The following is an 18,660-nucleotide window of genomic DNA, read 5'->3' as shown; positions in this document are numbered from 1 at the left end:
TGTTTTGTTTTTGAAAAAAAAAAAGAAGCTAATTATACACCTGATTTATTATTACTCCTCACCAGATACTAATATAGCTTCACACATAGTGCAAAGTTGCTAAAAAATGCACTTCCTTGCATATATAACGGAGTAACTCAAGTATTCTTTGTTGCCTGGTGACAGAGGTAATCTGTAATCACAACATCCCACAAACTGACCAGCTAGCATCATCATAAGTATTGTTATCATTTTCATTATTATAATATCAAAAGTTTACATTCTATTCACGAAAGATCCCTTATTCCATCAACTCCTATGGCGCAGAAACTAACGCAGCAACCCAGTCAATTAAAATAGCATAAAATATTTTTTAGGACTTAAGAAGTTTGAATAACGACACAAAAATACAGTGATGCAACGACCCCCTCAGTAACATCCATTGTGAGATTCAAGTTTCATTTGTGGCAATTTACTGCAGGCCACTGTTGCAAACCAAAAGCAGCCATTGCCCCTTGAAGATGAATGGATATTAAATGGCCAAGAAGAGCCAAACAAGTTTTGTGCTCAAGGTTCAAGTCCTGATTGTCCAAAAAAAGGTCTCAGCGCATCCAGCAAGATTTGAAAATGGCACATTACGAAGTGTTTTTATCCATCACCCATTAATGTGATCAGCGCCGATTAATGTTTTTCGTGAGTTTCACTGAAACCCGAGACCCAGAGCATTTCACCCAGTGTGCTTCAGCTCAGCACTGCACAGCAGTGGCCCAGCCTGTTATCCAACCTTGTATCAATCCTTTTGTTCCCGCTCTCTGCACCTCCTCTCCTTTTCTCTGTCCTTCCACTCATTTCATTCTTTTGTTGCACTCCACTTTCACCTCGTCCATCCCCTTATCATGCTCTGCTTGGGTTGGGTGCCGGCTTGCTCTCATAACCATAGAGAAACGTCGCCATTATGACCAATACTGTGCCTAGGAAGAACACACTGGACAGAAAAGAAAAACACGTGGGTTTTCAGTTCATTTCAATTAAATTCCTCTTTTTTTTTTAACTTTAACTCAATTGAATTTAAAGCATTTATTGGTCACAAGACATAAAAAAAATGTCATTTTTACCTGGTAGGCTCAAAGTCCTCAAGCCAGAAATATGAAATTAATGTGGAGAGGATAATTGAGAGTGATGTAGCAAAGCCTTTCAGTATGTTGTCAGCATACTTGATGACAGCAGCGATCACGAGCCCTCCAAGTGCCTGTGGGAAAAAAAAACAAAATCTATTTATATTGTTGCACATTAATGTGTTACAAGGGAAAATCACTTGTGTTGGCTTCCTGTTAGCTGCTGACGATGAAGCAATTATCAGTTCTGATTCACATGTAAACTTGTTTTGTACTTCACAAGTCTTGTACTGAAAAGTGTTCAGGCTCACCTGGAGAGCGACCACAATCCAGGTTAGCGTGTTGTAGCCCTGAAACATTCCGTGTTCTTGGACTCTGTCACCATCGTAGGCCAACATCCCGAAGATCCCAAAAACCAGGCCAAACATGCCTGCACACAGAAGACACAGAGGGCAAAACATTTACTTTTGTTTCATATGCCACAGCACTGAGATATATTTTTTGAAACAAATTAAGTGAATAGGATTACAACTTAATTACAATATACACACACATACACACATTTGGGTCATTGTCATGCTGGAAGATCCATCCATGTCCCATCTTCGGTGTTCTGGCTGAGGGAAGGAGGTTCTCGTCCAAGATTTTACAGTACATGGCCCCGTCCATTTGCCCCTCAATGCGGTGAAGTCGTCTTGTACCCTTAGCAGAAAAACAGCCCCAAAGCATAATGTTTCCACTTCCGTGCTTGACTGTAGGGATGGTGTTCTTGGGGTCATAGTCAGCATTTCTCTCCCTCCAAACACGGCGAGTTGATTTAATGCCAAAAAGCTCAATTTTGGTCTCATCTGACCACAGTACTTTCTCCCAAGCCTTCTCTGAATCATTTAGATGTTCATTGGCAAACTTTAAACGGGCCTGTACATGTGCCTTCTTGAGCAGGGGGACCTTGCGGGCGCTGCAGGATTTCAGTCCATTGCGGCGTAGTGTGTTACCAATGTTTTGCTTGGTGACTGTGGTCCCAACTGCCTTAAGATCATTAACAAACCAACCATTCAAGTTTCAGTTTAAAAAAAAAATCACTACCATTCAAAAGTTCACTGCATCTGATCAAAAATACAGTAAAACAATAATATTGTGAAATATTATTAGAATTTGAAATGTTTCTTTTTTAATAAATTTTAAATGCAGTTTAATTTAACTTTTGAACAGTAGCGTATAAATGCATGTGAATAAACGAATGGCTTCATTCTGAGAAAACTAGCTATGATAAACTTTGATATGATCAAATTATAGGTTATCTAATTATGTCGGCACTCATTGAAGAACAGAGATGGTTTTTTTTTTGGCTCAGCTCATTATGACGAACAGAAGTTCACATTAGAAGGTGAATCACTACAGACGCTCCATTCACACATTGCCAGTTATAAATAAACCCTACACTGAGATTCCACATGGCAAGAGTGAAAACACACACGCATAAATATTCGCCTTGAGCTCCTGAATGTGACCTCAGACTGTTTTGTGCAAGGATTCTGCTTGCTGAAAGAAACCAAACCTAGTTATTTGAAAATTGAGATTGTCTCTCGGAAATACAGATTATACAGAAGATAAACAGACTTCTAGTTTAAAAACAGGTTATGCGTGTAATGCATAGTGCTCAAAGTTGTCAGTTAATTTTCACCTAAGCTGTGTAAAGTATGAATTTGATCTGAACAAACATGTTTAGACCGAGGAAAAGCATCATACATTTCTACCCAGTCTAAAATCTGTGCCCTTTGTGAGAGGTTCTGATTACACTAAAACCTCAACTTATTGAATGACTTTATATGCAAAATCCCTCTAGTACAGCAGTCGCCAGCCTTAGGCAGGTGTGTTTGCACTGGCATGCATAGGTGCAGTCGCTCATCGCAGTGATGCAGTTTGATCTACTTTTTTGTTGCTTTTTGCTCTTATAGCAATACTTTGTACTTAGCAGATGTTAAAAATGCCACTTCACGTTAAAAACTGTAGGTTCCTGACCTGTGCTTTAGAATAATGATATTTCATATATTTAATATTTAATACTTTTACATGGCAGGAGGTGTAAAAATCTAATTTAAATACCAAGCAAATCATCAATGCTCTTTACAGCAAGATTAATTAAAAACTTTAATCTAATTAAAGGAATAGATTACCCAAAATAAAATCCAAGTCACCCAAGATGTAGATAAGTTTGTTTCTTCATCAGAACAGATTTGGAGAAATTTAGCATTATATCACTTGCTCACCGAAGGATCCACTGCAGTTGCTGTCAGAATGAGTTAAAACAGCTGATAAAAACACCACCATTATCCACAAGTAATTGTCACAACTTCAATTCATCAATTAACATCTTGTGAAGTGAAAAGATGCATCAAGGCGTCTTAAAATCAAACCATCACTTATGGCGCAAAAGTCCATCCCCTGTTGTCCTCCTCTCACATTAAAATCCACCGACATGTTTGTTTAATAGTGTTTTTGACTGTTTTCAATTGTAAACAGTGCTTGATCTCTGCCTATTTCTCTCCTGATTCAGATGAGATGGCTTTTTCACTGGAGAAAGCACTATTATCAATAGAGCACTCCTATTTTAGATGGAAAGCAACAGTTTAAAGAAGGTTTCTGCTTCACAAGACATTAACTGATGGACTGGAGTCATGTGGATTGCTTGTGGATCATTGTGATGTTTTTATCAGCTGTTTGCGCTCTCAATCTGACGGCACCCATTCACTGCAGAGGATCCACTGGTGAGCAAGTGATGTAATGCTACATTTGTCCAAATCTCTTTTGATGAAGAAACAAACTCAAATACATTCCTGGATGGCCTGAGGGTAATACATTTTCATTTTTGCATGAACTATTTCTTTATGCATAACTGACCCACTTTTGAACTCAATATAGCGATGTTTAGGCTAATATACGAGCCATTTTCTTTATAAACATACTTACCAAGCTGGATGTTTCGGACCCAAACACTCTGCTTGGTCTCTTTAAGGATCTTCTCAAAGTAGACACCAGCAAACCCACTAGAGCAACAGGCCACCAACACGGCCACCAGCCCAACAAACTGTGAGCCTGCAGTCAGCTGCTCTTTTTGAGGGTCTGACTGGGAGTCCGCTGGCCACTGTCCAAACAAACAATCATGAATTACATGAATACATCAAAGACTATAACAAAAATTAGGTTTTTTTTTTATAATCAAGGTATTTTTACCTGTACAAGTGCAATGCCGGCCATAAGAATTAGCAGAGACAACCACTGGAACACCCCGAGCCTGCGGCCCAGCATAAACACAGAAAACAGGGCTGTGGTAATGATTTTCAACTGGTATGTCACCTAGAAGTGTACAGGATTTTTAAAAAAAACATAAGAATGATATCCATAAAAAATAAGGCAACTAATGGATGGATAGTGACTTACCTGATAGGTAGCCGCATCAAGGTTGGACAGCGCTACGTAGAGCAGGTTATTCTGTAGCGTGTAGATCCCTGAAGGAATTGCCAGCTTCAGCGTCTCTATAGGCTTGTGTAGAATTTCCTGTCTCAGAATACTGCTCAGCGCTCGGCCACTGTAACCTGTTTCACACAGACACTACAGTTACCCGGAAATAATAAATCATATTCACAGCCATTCCATCCAATGTAGCTTTTAATTTCAAATAAATGATGTTCTTTTAAACACAAAAATATTAAGCAGCACAACTGTTCTCAACCATGATAATAAGAAATGTTTCTTGAGCACCAAATCAGCATATTAGAATCATTTCTGAAGGATCACGAGACACTGAAGACTGGACCAGGTTGATATTATCAGCACTTACAAGAAAAAAGTAATCACTAGATTTAGCATAATTTTCCAGGCTAGTGGTATCAAATATTTTAAAAATATTTACAATCTGAGGTACAATGTCAATGAAGAAATTCACGGGTAGAATTATACATTCTGTTTTATTTTCTCTGACTGTAAATTAATTCATTATTGATCTACTTACTACTTTTGGATGGACAGAAATTCTCTACATAAAGTTGTACACTGTTTCTTCTGTTTTCTGAACTGTTCACACAGACTGCTGCACCATAAATTTGACTATTTTCTTCAGCCTATTTCGGTCATGTTGAAGGGAAATGCAGAGGGTTGACAAAAAGTTAATAATAATGAAATCACAAAATGTAAAAAAAAAAAAAAAGATTTTAAAATAAAAACAATCATATTAAAACACTTAATAAAAAAATAAAACGTTTCATTTGTTTACCTTTGTTTATTTGGTTATTTGTTTATCATGTGAGCCATGAACATGCAAATGTGTTATTAAATGATTGAAATAATAACTTTCTTTGGAGGTACTTAATAAATATTTTAGGTCAAAGAGTTTCGGATGACAAAAAGGTTTGGGAATCACTACCTTAGAGACATTTTAATACAATATTTTTTAATTTCTTATAGAGACATTTCATCAGATGCTGTTCAGTGTTGAAAGGTGAGTACCACAAAACTTTTGGAAGTAAATCCCAATGCAAACCAGACTATGCAAATGCAACTCTTTGTCTCACGCATCTCGCATACACAGAGATTGAATTTCTCACTGCATTTACAGTCACCCACAAAATAAGGGGTGAATGATTTTCTAAGATACAGTGGTGCTTTCAGAAAAAGATATCAAACCAATCTCAGGGAGAAAGGAAGCACCATGAAACTTACTGTGATCTTTGAAGACGAGTCCCACACAAGTGAGGATCTTGAGGAACTCTGCCACCACCACTGCAGAGGAGGCCAGGTAACGCGGCCCTTCACCCTGCAAGGTGCGCGAGTAACGCATGGTCAGCACCAGGGACGTGGTCTGGAACACCAGAACCCCCAGAGAGAGGTACTTCAGCTTGACTGATGCCATGATGACAGCCTCTCACGAGGAGACCAGGACAGGCTGGGGTGACATGAGAAAGAAAGGGGCAAAGAGCAGACAGATGTTGAAATACAATGTTGTCCCAGCTGGGTCTGACAAGCAAGCTGCTCTGTAAACATTAATGGCCATAAACAACAGTTATGAAGTGTTCACACAGTATAGTATCTTTGACCAAGAAATCAAACATTAACCCTGCAGTTTGCTAAATTTAGGACATTTAAAGGTATAGACTAGTTCACCCTAACTGAGGCTGTCATTTTGCTTTACATCTCCTTTTGTGTTTCCACGAAAGAAATAAAGTCAAACAACATGAGGGTGAGTAAATAATTATATATTTATCACTTACGGGCGAATTGGTAAAAAAAAAAAAAATTCAGAGTAACGTAAAATATTCCGCAACTTAAGCGTAAATAAAGTCAGTTGTAAAGAGGATTTACAAGTGACTAAATGAATAAACTAAATGTAACGTTTAATGACTAAAATTCTAAAACTAAATGGCAATATTTTACCGCAAATCATAATAGCAGGCAGACAAGAGAGGACAGACGTTTAATATAAAACTATGATCCCAATTCGTTTTTAGCTGTAAGTTAAATATCACATAACGTTATATTTTCACAGTCTCACCTTTTCTGAAGATTACTGAAGATCCGGAAGAGTTGTAGTTTGTTTATGAGTTTGAAGGCAAACCTAATCGTTAAAACCCCGTCAAATATCCATCCTTAAAGAGGAGTTCTACATAAGTTGAATCTACATACAGTTAAATAGTTCAGTACTGTCTTAATTTGACAGTTAAACACCGAGAGCTACTCCAGCTAAGCTAAAATTGGAGGAAATCAGGTTCTGGGTGTTCCTTGCGCATGTTCATCTGTTATGTGTCCACCCATGTCGGATACCCTCATTCATCAAGAATGAAAAGCAGACTGTCAAGTGAAGTGTAGAAAATCTATTCCTAGTGTTTTTGTTGTTTCGATCCTCATCATGAGTCGTTGTCGCCACCTGTCGGATGGCGGACAGAATGATATCGAACAGAAACTTTATTGACAAGCGCGCGATCACCTGCTTTGCATTTTAGTCTTCATTTTCGATCATTGTTATTAAATAACCTTTGAAAGTAGTGGGCAACTGTGACACACTAATATAAATATAATAAATATATAAAATTCAGACAGACAGACAGATAGATTGTTTTTTAGTGTACCAGCAACGAAAAGAGACTCAGACATTTAGCCAGATCAATTTGTAAAGGTTTTCCTTTATTTGTGTTTCATCTCTATTTTAATCATGAATTGTCTTGGATTATTTCCAATACACAGTTTTTTTTTTCTCCTTTGAATCACAAATTGTAATCTACAAAAAACTAAGTCGAAACATTAACTTCATTATAGCATACTGTATGCATATATTTGGTGAAAGTCAAAGAAAGTACAATAAGCATAAAAAAAAATTATATACAGCACATATAAAAATAGCCTTGCATAACATTTGGGTGAAAATACAATGCTCCAAAAGCTCTGCTTTGATCTTTATTTGGTGGACTAACACCCATTAAATTCCTCAGATTTTAGTACACTAAAGATCATCCTGTTGAAGGGCCCTTAAGTGCTACAGGATATTAACGGTTACCAAAAAGAGCATGCCATTTGGAGTCTATAGTACATAAAGGTTTCTATTTGCATATGCAGACTCTTAATATTGACCTTGAGCACACACAATATCACTGATCCACCCACCTGCACAAATACAGCATACCGGACGTTCATAAGACCTTCGACAGTATTTCATCATCACTCTGGCTAAAATATGCATGCATTTCTAAAAACTATTATGAGTGTTTATTTGGCATTTAAGAGACCCAGGGGCTTTATTGTGCAAAACACATTTAAAAAATGTGATCGTACTAATCAGTTTCATAAAGCTTTGCTCAAAAACACAAAACAGAAAAAGTGAAACAGCACATTTAGATTGTATAAAGTATGATTTCTAAATTACCACATGATTCAAACGGTTGCACAGACAGGCTGATTGTAATTAGGATGAAGAAAATACATGACATGTATTTAAAACTCGTGTAAATAAAAGATACAACTTCAGAATCATGCTCAGAATATTAATATACAGTAACACAAAAAAGGCAGAACAAATCAAATAAAATAGTAACATTTGTAACCATTATGTTGTAAAAAGCACTAATATTATATGTCTCAATGTTTCCTTTTCCGAAAGGCTCAGGTGGCTTGATGATGGCAGCTGGAATTCCTCTTCAAACCTCTTGTCGTTTTTGTGCGGCCACTGAATACTGCATACCTTTTTAAAAGAAACCAAGTGGATCCCATTCATATTTACACACCTCCTTTTACCTCTTTTAATCATTGGCAAGGCAGAGGATAAACCGTAACAGACAACATGGAAATACATAAAAATGTAACATTTAACTATTTACACCACAGCTTAACTCTGAACCACACATGAATGAAGGAGATCTATGTGTAGCACATTCATGCTACCAATCGCAAAAAAAGTACCACCAATTCATTTAAGAAACATTTCATCACTACAAAAAAAAAAAAAAATTTGCAGGTTGATCTAAAAAAAAACAAAAAACACTGAGAACACATGAAAGCTGACCCATCATATTAAAAACATGAAATTATCAGTCAAAAGCATAGCTCACCAAAAAAAACTGATGTAGATTCAAACCTGTATGACTTTCTTCTGCAGACCACAAAAGATATTTTTGAAGAATGTTTTTCTTCATACAATGAAAGTCAATGGGGTCCAAAACAACCTTAAACCACTCTGACTTTATTGTATGGACAAAAAACAGACATTTTTAAAAAATATCTCCTTTTGAACATCACAGAAGTCATACAGGTTTGAAACAACATAAGAGTGAGTAAATTATGCCATATTTTTCATTTTCGTGTAAACTATCCCTTCAAGGTTGGTACCAACTAAGCATATCTGACTTTTTAATTAATATTAATAAAAATGATCAAAGAAAGACGGCAGATTAAATGAGAAAATTTCCTTCAAATTGTAAAAGGTTTGACTAAAACTTGAAATAAATTCCCCAAATTGGGGACAGTAACCACAAACGAGACTCCTTAGTTTGGCACTGTGATTGTCCATAGGTAACAGTGCCCTAGATCGTAGACGGTCGTTAACAGGATTCCCGAGTTGTTAAAGCTGTTTCTCCGTTTAGTCCGGGGCTTCTGTGCAATGAAATATCCAGGCTGATGGGAATTTACGATATGAAAACTTCAAAGTCAACATGCAGAGCATAATAAAGACATGAAGGGTGGAGAAAGGATAAATAGCCTCTCCCCTGGCAGCTGAAGAGATAGAATAAAAACGGCCGTGCAATTAAACTCTCGAAGGTCCAAGTTCCTACGCGTACACACTGCTGCGCTGTGACTGCTGGGACTGCGTCGGCTGCGCGGCCTGTGACGGGGGCTGCCGCTGGGCTTGTTCAGGAATATGTGTGTGGCGGGAAAGTGGCACTGTGTGGAGATTTCCTAGAGGGGTGGGACTTGTGGTGACATCGGACCAGTCTGAGTTGGAGTGGGGTGACGAGGAGGACCAGGGGTCGGGCGATTCGGGAGAGGGGGTGAGGTAGGGGTGTTCGCTGGGTTTGTGTGTGGGATGACCAGGGGTGGTTCCCTCGGAGCCGGCAGGGGCGTAGCTGTGCTGGGAAGGTGGCGTGGGATATTTATCCACGGGGCTCTGCCGTGGCTGATAGGATGCTACTTGCCGTGCTTGGCTCTCAGGCAGCCCATGAGGGAGTGTGTGGTTGTGACCGTGGGGGTGCGGAAGGGTATGTGACAGGCCGTGCTGCATTCCCACATCAGGCATGGGGTACATCATACTCTGATTACAGTGCAGGTGCTGACTTTGTGCCTGATTTTGCCCCTGCGCCTGCATCTGCCCTTGCTGCACCTGTTTGAGGAGGCTCTGCCTGTTGCCTGCCGCCATCATTTGGAAGGTGACAATGGGCGGCAGCTGTTCACGGCTCATGGTGACGTTCATCGGGGTGAGCATGCCCGGGCTGTGGTGCTGCTGCATGCTGGTGTGGCCTGCACTCATCTGGTGGGGCGGCATGAGGCCAAACATGTGACCATTGTAGCCGTGTTTCGCCAGACCCACCCAGCTTTGCTGCTGGCCCAACATGTGACTCACAGGAGGCAGCATGGGCCTCACGGATGGGCTGCTGAGCAGAGGGGGAGAATTTGCCGTGCTGGAGGTGGCCACTGCCTCTCCAGCGTACGAGTGTGGAGACTCCAGCGAATCCACAGGTGACATGGTGACCGAGCTCTCTGAGAGACCGCCAGCTGCTTTGGTAACATTTCCGCTGGCTCCAGCCACCGCCACCACATTTGGCCCCTCTCCTCCGGTCGGCTTCTTCCGCCTCTTCGCCTTCATTTCTTTTAGATCTTTGGCTGTCCCGGCTGCAACAGTGTTTGCTTTACCTCCTGCTCGGCGATTCTTTTTGCCCTGCGGTCCTGGACGCATGCCAATCATGAATCCTGTGCCGTTTGTCCCACAGATCATAGAGGAGTGTCCCCCGCCATTGCCCATGTGGTTAGGCCCAGAGTGTGGGCTGTGCACCAGGTTGTACTGGTCCAGCAGACGCACAATGTCATGATGCATTCGTTCTTGCGCAGTATCACGAGGCAGGCGATCTAGGTGGTCTGTGATATCACGATTTGAATAATGATCTAGGAGGACTTGGGCCGCTTCAAAGCTGCCCTCCCTGGCAGCCAGGAACAAGGGGGTCTCCTCCTACATCACAGAACAAACCAAACGTAAGTGTTTGGCTGACACACAAAACATCCGTGTACTCAAAAAGTGATTAAACATACACATAAACAAATAGACATGAACAAGTACCTTGTTGTCCTGCATGTCCCGATTGGCTCCATTCTTCAGTAGCACTAGAGTGGCGTCTACATTATTAACAGCAGCGGCCCAGTGCAAAGCCGACTTGCCTGAGGATGAGATGAGAGCAATAAGATTAAACAGGGTGTCCTTTTTATTTCTGAAATTTATTTCCTTTCCATTTATCAACAAAGTTATTTTTTTTGATGCATGTTCATATGGGTTTTCATCTTACCATGGTCATCCACAGCATTGACATCTGCATGGCAGTGCACCAGCTCCTCCACCATGCCCTCCACTGCCAGTCTGGCTGCCAAGATGAGTGGTGTGGTGCCGTCATTCATACGGGCATCAAGATCCGTGGCACGGTTACGGATGAGAATCTGGAGTTCAAAAACACATAACAGTAATGATTGGTATGTGCAAACAAAAAAATCTGAAAACATTTTTCACAAACCATGAATAGAGAGAGAAAATAAAAATATATATCTGCAAACTACAGTATCTGTGTATGTATGAATGTGTGTATGTATATATATATATATATATATATATATATGAACATTTTTCCACATTGCATAAGAACTGCCTGCAGAAAAGATATTCAGAAAATAAAGCAGGAGTTCCTATCAAAAAATAACAAAGGCTGCATTTACACTGGCACAAAAAAATCAGATTTTTTTGCTCACATCTGACACAGATTTACATTTGTTGCACACATGTAAACACAAAAATCCGCAAGAGATCCAATTTTTTTGCATCCGATCTGAGCCACTTCCAAATGTGTATTTTAATTGGATACATATCCAAAATCTGGACATCCGACCTACGTCTAAACACACATATCCAAATCCCCACAGAACTCCCAATGCGAGGGCGACATGTTTGCCAGACGTGCATGCGCTCGCATTTTATTTAGATGGAAACTTTATATAGGCTAGGTAAGAAATTGCACATTCAGGAGCTGTTTTTCAACCCATGCCCTGTGAATTTTATAAATACAACTTCGCTAAAGCTAAATTACATTTCTTAGCAATGACGTGATAACTTCATTTGTTCGCAAGCTTCACGCGCTCTCTCGTTAATTCATTCGAATTCATTTAAATAAATATCATCTTGGTGCTACTTTATTTCACTAAAAATTCCACCTCTAACGAGCTGTAGATAAAATAGCCTAACAAATGAAAATTACCGTTATTTATCCATTCAGTCAGATTTTGTGCTGCAAAACATCCATGACAGCTGTTGTCTATGCTGGCAAATAATAATGGCCACTTGACGTGCATTATATAAATAATTTTAATAGCACGGCCATTCAAAACCCGAGGGTCTACCATGTGCATAGTAAAGCAATCATTGACTATCATTTTGGGCAGGAATTATGTAAACACAGATATCGGATACCAGTCATGTCTAAAGTGAATGTATACAGACGGGTCAAAAAAATCGGACATGGTCAAAAGATCGGATATGTGCATTAAGACTTGCAGTGTAAATGCAGCCAAAGTAGGTATCAGAACAGCTAAAAACGCAAATATCAAATAACAAAAAACAATTACAACAATATTCTTTAAAAAATTGGTGGATAACAATATATTATGATATATGAACAATATATTATGAAGTTAGGCTTAGCAGTCATATGAGTGAAAGCACATGCCCTCACCTGGAAGACCCCTTGGGCGTCTGCCGCCACGGCCGCATGTAGAGGGGTGCGGCCCATGTTATCATGAGCATTGGCATCAGCACCAGCATCCAGCAGTCTCTTGGCGGCATCAGCTCGGGAGTATCGTGCAGCGAGGTGAAGGGCAGCCTCTCCAGTGCGATCTGTCTTGGCATTGAGTGACGCACCCTGGCCAATTAAGTCGGTTATGACGTTTGTGTCAGGCTCGTCAGCTCCACTTTCCTCCTCCTCATCTCCCAGCATGCTGCCACAATCGGGGCTGCTGCCAGTTCGTAGAGATGCCAGCATGAGAGGAGTGAAACCATCTATAAGCATGAAAGAGAATTTAAAAGGGCAAAAATCTTCTTTCCTCAACTACTCAGGTTGTAAGTAAGAATCTGTCTATTAACCTGGTCCTTTAACATTGACATCCAGGCTGTCCATGTCTATGTCCGCTTGAGGGGGAGTGAGTGTGATGTCAGCGGCTTTGTGATGCTGCAGGGTCCACTCTCTCCTGTCCACTCCTCCATCCACTCCGACCGGAAGCAATGGCTTATCCTCCATCTGTGAGGTTGGAAGGGTCCATTCAGATTGATCATAAACAAAGGGATCTGCTACGGTCATCTTCAGGGCTGTGGAGGTACCGTCTCTTACCCTAGGTTTTTTAGTTAGATGATCCTCCTCTGACCAATGATGGGTAGAACTGCCATCCATCAACCCTCCATCCTGTGGCTTTGGCATGCTCCTGAAAAAAAGGAGAGGATAAAGGAAGAAGGATTGACTTAAGATGCCACCTGAAATCAACAGGTTAACAGAAGCATGTAAAAAAGATTCTGGCTGTTGTTGCTTAAAAGCATCATACTGTATATTCATTTTATCACATAAGCAATATGAAATTGCCCACTCACACATTTTAAATAATAATAAAAAGTCTATAATATGTTAAATGTATAATATATATAATATATACAATATCAGTTGAAAGCACACTGTCACATCATTCCAACTTATTAATCAGGAACTTCCCATGACAACTTGAAGGCAGCAAATATCTTGAGAACATTGTGGAGTAAGGTGCACACTTACTTCATGCCAAAATCATCCTGTCCCACTGGCTCCCTCCGCTTGCAGTCTTTCTTTGCCAGGAAGCCATCAGGAAGCCATAAAGTCCCATGCTTGCGTTTGCGCTTGGCAGCCAACACACCCAGCAACAAAATCAGCATGATGATAGCTGCAGCCACAGCAACCAGGTACAGGAGAGGAGACATGGGGGGTACTGAATCTTTATCACCTGAGGTGGAAGAGGATGGTTAAAGTTTATAAAGAGAGAACAACACAGTGAAAACTACAATTTCATTTGCTATGACCCTGTTTTGGTAGTTCACTTACTGCCCACAGAGTAGACGGGGTAGGGCAGCTCCGATTTCAGGGACTCGGCGGCTATGAATGCTGCAGCCTGGTCTGCACTGGAGATGCATTCGTCCGAGTGCTGAGAACACTGTTGATTGTCAATCTCCAGGTGAACCTTTGATCTAAAGATATATCAAGGAGATATCCAAAACCATGTAAATTCATACAAACACAACAACATGAAGGTAAATAACAAAATGTTCATTTTTGGGTGCGGAACATACCCAATAACCTCCTTCTCCAGCTCTCGTTTTCCACGTTGCTTCATAGTGGCAATATTGTTTTGAATTTCATCTTCCTCATTTCCATAGTATGGGTACACCATAGGTCTCTTATGCTCATCCAGCTTAAGTCGCAGGTTGGTGTGCAGGAGTGTCCCCAAAGAGCGCAGGAACCCCTTAAGGTCACCCAAAAGCTCTTCGGGTTGCAGCAGCACCACGATAACCAGTGTACCTTCAGCCAGCTTGGGAGGAGTATCTGTGGCACAGTCCAGACCATCCCAGCCACATGCTTCTGTGTTGCAGCCCTGATTACAATGACCATTGGCATAATGATCTGCACAGTATCTGTCATATCTAAAGAGAAATGAGGGTAATAAATATTTATTATTATACATAAAATGGAAATATAATGGAAATATATATATTTGCGGTCTGTACGCTTTTTTTTTTTTTTCACAAAAGTCTATGCTAAACATGTCCGAATTCATTTGATCAAAAATACAGTAAAAACTGTAATATACATCTTTTTAGGATAAATATTTGTCATGCATTATCTATGCAAGTTTCTCAAAGAAGAGCAGTGATCCTCTAGAGTGTGAGAAATACAATGGGACACATACTTGCAAGTGCTTGGGCCCGCCGATGAACCTTTCTGGCATTCAAAGCTGTCAAATAGGCAGCCTGAATTGTCACATTCTGGGTCACAGCGGCCATTATGGAATAAGTCCCAGCAGGGTACGGAGACTGTGCAGTTCTTCCAGGGCTTGTCCCAGTGTAGTGTACAGTCGCCTCCATCCCACTCACATTCTGGGTTCTTACATTGCGGGTCACATACTTTGTCTCCTGCCCGCTGTTCGCACTCCAGATATGGGCAGGAAGGTCTATACGTTTGACAGGTCGGCCCACTGAAGCCGGGTGGACACCGGCAGCTGAACTTGTTGGAATCATCTGGTATACAGGTGCCACCGTTTTGACACATGCAGCGGTTTGTGAAGCTCTCACAGTGCGGTCCGGTAAAACCAACTGGGCAGCGGCACTGCGGGCGACCCTTTATCTCCACGCATTGTCCGCCATTTTGACAGCGCAAACTGGCACAGGAGAAGATCTCAAAATCACCACAGTTGAAACCAGTGTAACCCTGAAAGCGCCACACAGAGGCCGTTAGAAAAAATAAACCAAATCATGGTGCTACCTTACAACGAAATGACTGGGGGCTAGTAAGACAGCAGCAGTGAGTGAAAGAAGAGTGAAAGACGAGTTAAGAGGGAATCAGAGTTTCACTTCATACCTGATTTATGCAGCTTCAGTCTTTAGTGCAAGCATGAGAATAAGGAGAGAAATAAGCAGCCTTGAGACAAGGAAACATTTTCACTCAAAGCAAAACAGAATAAAGCAAAGCTAACGCAGCCATTAAAGGTTGAAAGAGAAATGTCGGAAAGCACAGTAAGAGACATATTAGTCATTAAAATATCCTTCACCTCTCAGAGAACAGTTAGTGAATATTCGATAAAGGCTTTATGTATTTACCAAAATTAGGGAATGCTTCACAGTACAGCAAAAATTTAATTGCTTGCACTCGCACACATACACACTACCATTCAAAAGTATGAGGTCAATAAGATTTCTATTTCAAATAAATGCTGTTTTTTTTTTAAATTTCTATTAATCAAAGATTCCTGAATATTAAGCAGCATAACTGTTTTCAACATTGATAATAAGAAATGTTTCTTGAGCATCAAAACAGCATATTAGAATGATTTCTGAAGGATCATGTGACACTAAAGACTGGAGTAATGATGCTGAAATTTCTGCTATGCCTTCACAAGAATACATTTTAAAATCAATTTAAAAAAATAACAGCTATTTTAATTTTTTTTTGTTTCACAACTTTACTGGTTTTACTGTTTGATCAAATAAGAGACTTAAAAACCTTAAAACCCCACACATTTGAACGGTTGTGTACACACATATAAATCCTAACACTGCACTTACAGGATGGCAGGTACAGGTGTATCCATGTAATGAACTTGTGTTCATGGCACATCTGCCATTGTTGTGGCATGGCTTGGACTGGCACAGATCTACCATTAACTCACAGTGTTGCCCTACAGGGGGACGAAGAGCACAAAAGTGCATAAGAAAAAGAATATAGTTCATTTGAACCTAATTAAAATAGCAAGTATGATATTCTATGATTCTAAAATAAGACCTCACCAGTATAACCGAGACGACAGCGGCACTGATAGTTATTGGTGAGCGGCACACAGTCAATGGTGCCGGCTGGATGGCAAGGTCCAGAAAGACACTCGTTCACATCTCCCTCACAATGCTCTCCAGTGAAACCAGGAGGGCAGGAGCAAGTGTACCGCCCCACACCATCCACACACTGGCCACCATTCTTACAGCGTGCGCCGAACTCTGGGGCGCATTCATTCACATCCAACTCACACTGCAAACCTGCACAATAGAGAAGAGGTGGTCAGGGGACATTTACATATCAGCGTAACATCTAACCATTAAACATAATGCATTAAGAATCAGTCATACCTTTGGTGCCAGGAGGACATGCACAGGAGAAGCGGTTGATCAAATCAATGCAGGTGCCTCCATTGCGACAGGGACTCGACTGGCACTCGTCAACATCATATTCACAATTCACGCCCTGATAACCTGCTTTACACTAACAGAGAAAGCGAGAGGTTTAGATATTAGAAGATAAATAGATTTCTCTATTGTATATTATTTCTATATATAATATTGTTTAAAAGTTTAGGGTTGGTGAGATTTGTTTTTGAAACAAAAAGTGAGATCAGTTGTACCTTGCAGTCATATCCACCCTGGTAGTCCACACAGGTCCCTCCATTTCTACAGGGGTTGGAGAGACATTCATCCACCCCAAGCTCACAGTAACTGCCCATATAACCTCTCTGACACATACACTGGTGTGTGTTGTCTTTGTCGATACACTGCCCTGCGTGCATACACACCATGTCCACCACCACACCTGGAGCATATCAGAAGTTACATTAAGAATTCAATCAAACCTACAGCTTAATCTTTATTACATTTTGCTGCATTTCAAAACAGTTGGTCAGTCTGTCTACTGTCTCACCCTTGTTTTTGGCAACAGACTGGCAGGACATATTGGGGATGTCACAGTACAGGCCTGTCCAGCCATGCTGACAGCTGCATCTCCAATCCATCTCCTTCTGGATGCACGTACCTCCGTTCAGACACTTAATTTTACTGCACACGTTCACCATTGACTGCAGAATGTCAGGGAAATTAATCAACCAACTTTATCGCAAAACAATCGCTTACTGGAAACCAAATTTCAACACACGAAAAGAATAATTGTATTACTCCAACTGAGTGTTTAATATGTATTAGCTGAGTTGAAAGAATATTTCATGTTTTAATGGCAATTAATTAGCAGATAGTCCAGAATATAGGCTTAAATCAACATCTAATCATTGAGGAACAACGGACTGTGTGGCTGTAAAATCTAACGGACTGAATGGACAGTTTTTACCTCGCAGGTTTTTCCATTATACATCAGTGGGCAGGTGCAGTGGAAGGTCCCCAGGCCATCTATGCAGGTGCCACCATTTTTACAGGGATGAGAGTCACACTCGTTCAGTTCAAACTGGCAGAACTGACCCAAAAAACCATGCCGACAGCGGCAGGTGAAACGGTTTATTCCATCCACACACGTTCCATTGTTGAGACAAGAGCTATGGAGTAAGAGTGAATGGATAAACATATATATATGATACAATGAAATACAACAATACCTGTATAATTTATATGGAAAACCTACGTCTCTGTGCAATCTGGGATATCACGTTCACAGTTGATGCCGTCATAGCCAGGCGGGCACTGGCATGTGTAGCTGTTCACGTAGTCAGTGCAGCGACCTCCATTCCAGCAGGGATTGCTAGCGCACTCGTCCACCTCCTCCTCACAGCGCTCGCCATAGAAACCAGCTCTGCACTCGCACAAGAACCGGCCCACTTTATCAACACACGTACCACCATTACGACATGGATCTGTAGAAGAAACCAAAAATTTAAATGATTGGGTTTTTCAAACTGGTGTCCAAAAACCACTAGTGGGCCACAAATGAGACAAAATTAAAAAGATTTTACAAAATTATTTTTTTGCGCTGTCAAAGGTAAATATGTTGAGCAAAGTAATTTGTAAATTTGTTTTATATTTTATATGTTTGAGATATATATACACTGAACAAAATTATAAATGCAACACTTTTGTTTTTGCCCCCATTTGTCATGAGCTGAACTCAAAGATCTAAGACTTTTTCTATGTACACAAAAGGCCTATTTCTCTCAAACTGTCCGGGTGGCTGGTCTCAGATGATCTTGGAGGTGAAGATGCTGGATGTGGAGGTCCTGGGCTGGTGTGGTTACATGTGGTCTGCGGTTGTGAGGCCGGTTGGATGTACTGCCAAATTCT

The 18,660-nt window shown here is 40.6% G+C and overlaps 2 protein-coding genes across 3 annotated transcripts in view; both read right to left on the bottom strand.

Moving 5' to 3' along the window:
• Positions 1 to 175: 175 nt before the first annotated feature.
• On the bottom strand, positions 176 to 6,957 carry LOC107750865 (UDP-N-acetylglucosamine transporter-like). Its single transcript, XM_016566429.1, has 8 exons — positions 6,643 to 6,957; positions 5,814 to 6,036; positions 4,536 to 4,690; positions 4,329 to 4,451; positions 4,065 to 4,239; positions 1,406 to 1,524; positions 1,095 to 1,228; positions 176 to 964 (listed from the first exon to the last, which is right to left on the bottom strand). Exons 2-8 carry the CDS (start codon positions 6,001 to 6,003, stop codon positions 874 to 876), a joined length of 987 nt encoding a protein of 328 aa, XP_016421915.1. The 5' UTR covers positions 6,004 to 6,036; positions 6,643 to 6,957; the 3' UTR covers positions 176 to 873.
• Positions 6,958 to 8,894: 1,937 nt separating this feature from the next.
• The window catches only part of LOC107750854 (neurogenic locus notch homolog protein 2-like), a 66,146-nt gene continuing 56,380 nt past the window's right edge, over positions 8,895 to 18,660 (bottom strand). For both annotated transcript variants that reach the window (XM_016566406.1, XM_016566415.1), the window contains 17 exons: positions 18,008 to 18,236; positions 17,720 to 17,921; positions 17,300 to 17,453; positions 17,007 to 17,191; positions 16,735 to 16,867; positions 16,402 to 16,644; positions 16,180 to 16,292; positions 14,808 to 15,325; positions 14,191 to 14,541; positions 13,946 to 14,088; positions 13,643 to 13,847; positions 13,211 to 13,301; positions 12,967 to 13,120; positions 12,560 to 12,882; positions 11,129 to 11,276; positions 10,906 to 11,003; positions 8,895 to 10,797 (listed from right to left, as the gene is read on the bottom strand). In XM_016566406.1, the coding sequence (XP_016421892.1) occupies positions 9,406 to 10,797; positions 10,906 to 11,003; positions 11,129 to 11,276; positions 12,560 to 12,882; positions 12,967 to 13,120; positions 13,211 to 13,301; positions 13,643 to 13,847; positions 13,946 to 14,088; positions 14,191 to 14,541; positions 14,808 to 15,325; positions 16,180 to 16,292; positions 16,402 to 16,644; positions 16,735 to 16,867; positions 17,007 to 17,191; positions 17,300 to 17,453; positions 17,720 to 17,921; positions 18,008 to 18,236 (4,682 nt within the window). In that variant the 3' untranslated portion in view covers positions 8,895 to 9,405. The remainder of the gene's footprint in view (positions 10,798 to 10,905; positions 11,004 to 11,128; positions 11,277 to 12,559; positions 12,883 to 12,966; positions 13,121 to 13,210; positions 13,302 to 13,642; positions 13,848 to 13,945; positions 14,089 to 14,190; positions 14,542 to 14,807; positions 15,326 to 16,179; positions 16,293 to 16,401; positions 16,645 to 16,734; positions 16,868 to 17,006; positions 17,192 to 17,299; positions 17,454 to 17,719; positions 17,922 to 18,007; positions 18,237 to 18,660) is intronic.

The sequence above is a fragment of the Sinocyclocheilus rhinocerous genome, unplaced genomic scaffold (assembly GCF_001515625.1).
Source record: "Sinocyclocheilus rhinocerous isolate Xijiao unplaced genomic scaffold, SAMN03320098_v1.1 scaffold2267, whole genome shotgun sequence".
NCBI classification, from domain to species: Eukaryota; Metazoa; Chordata; class Actinopteri; order Cypriniformes; family Cyprinidae; genus Sinocyclocheilus; species Sinocyclocheilus rhinocerous.
The sequence above is the reverse complement of the archived record's forward strand: the minus strand, read 5'-3'. Positions and strand labels throughout refer to the sequence as shown.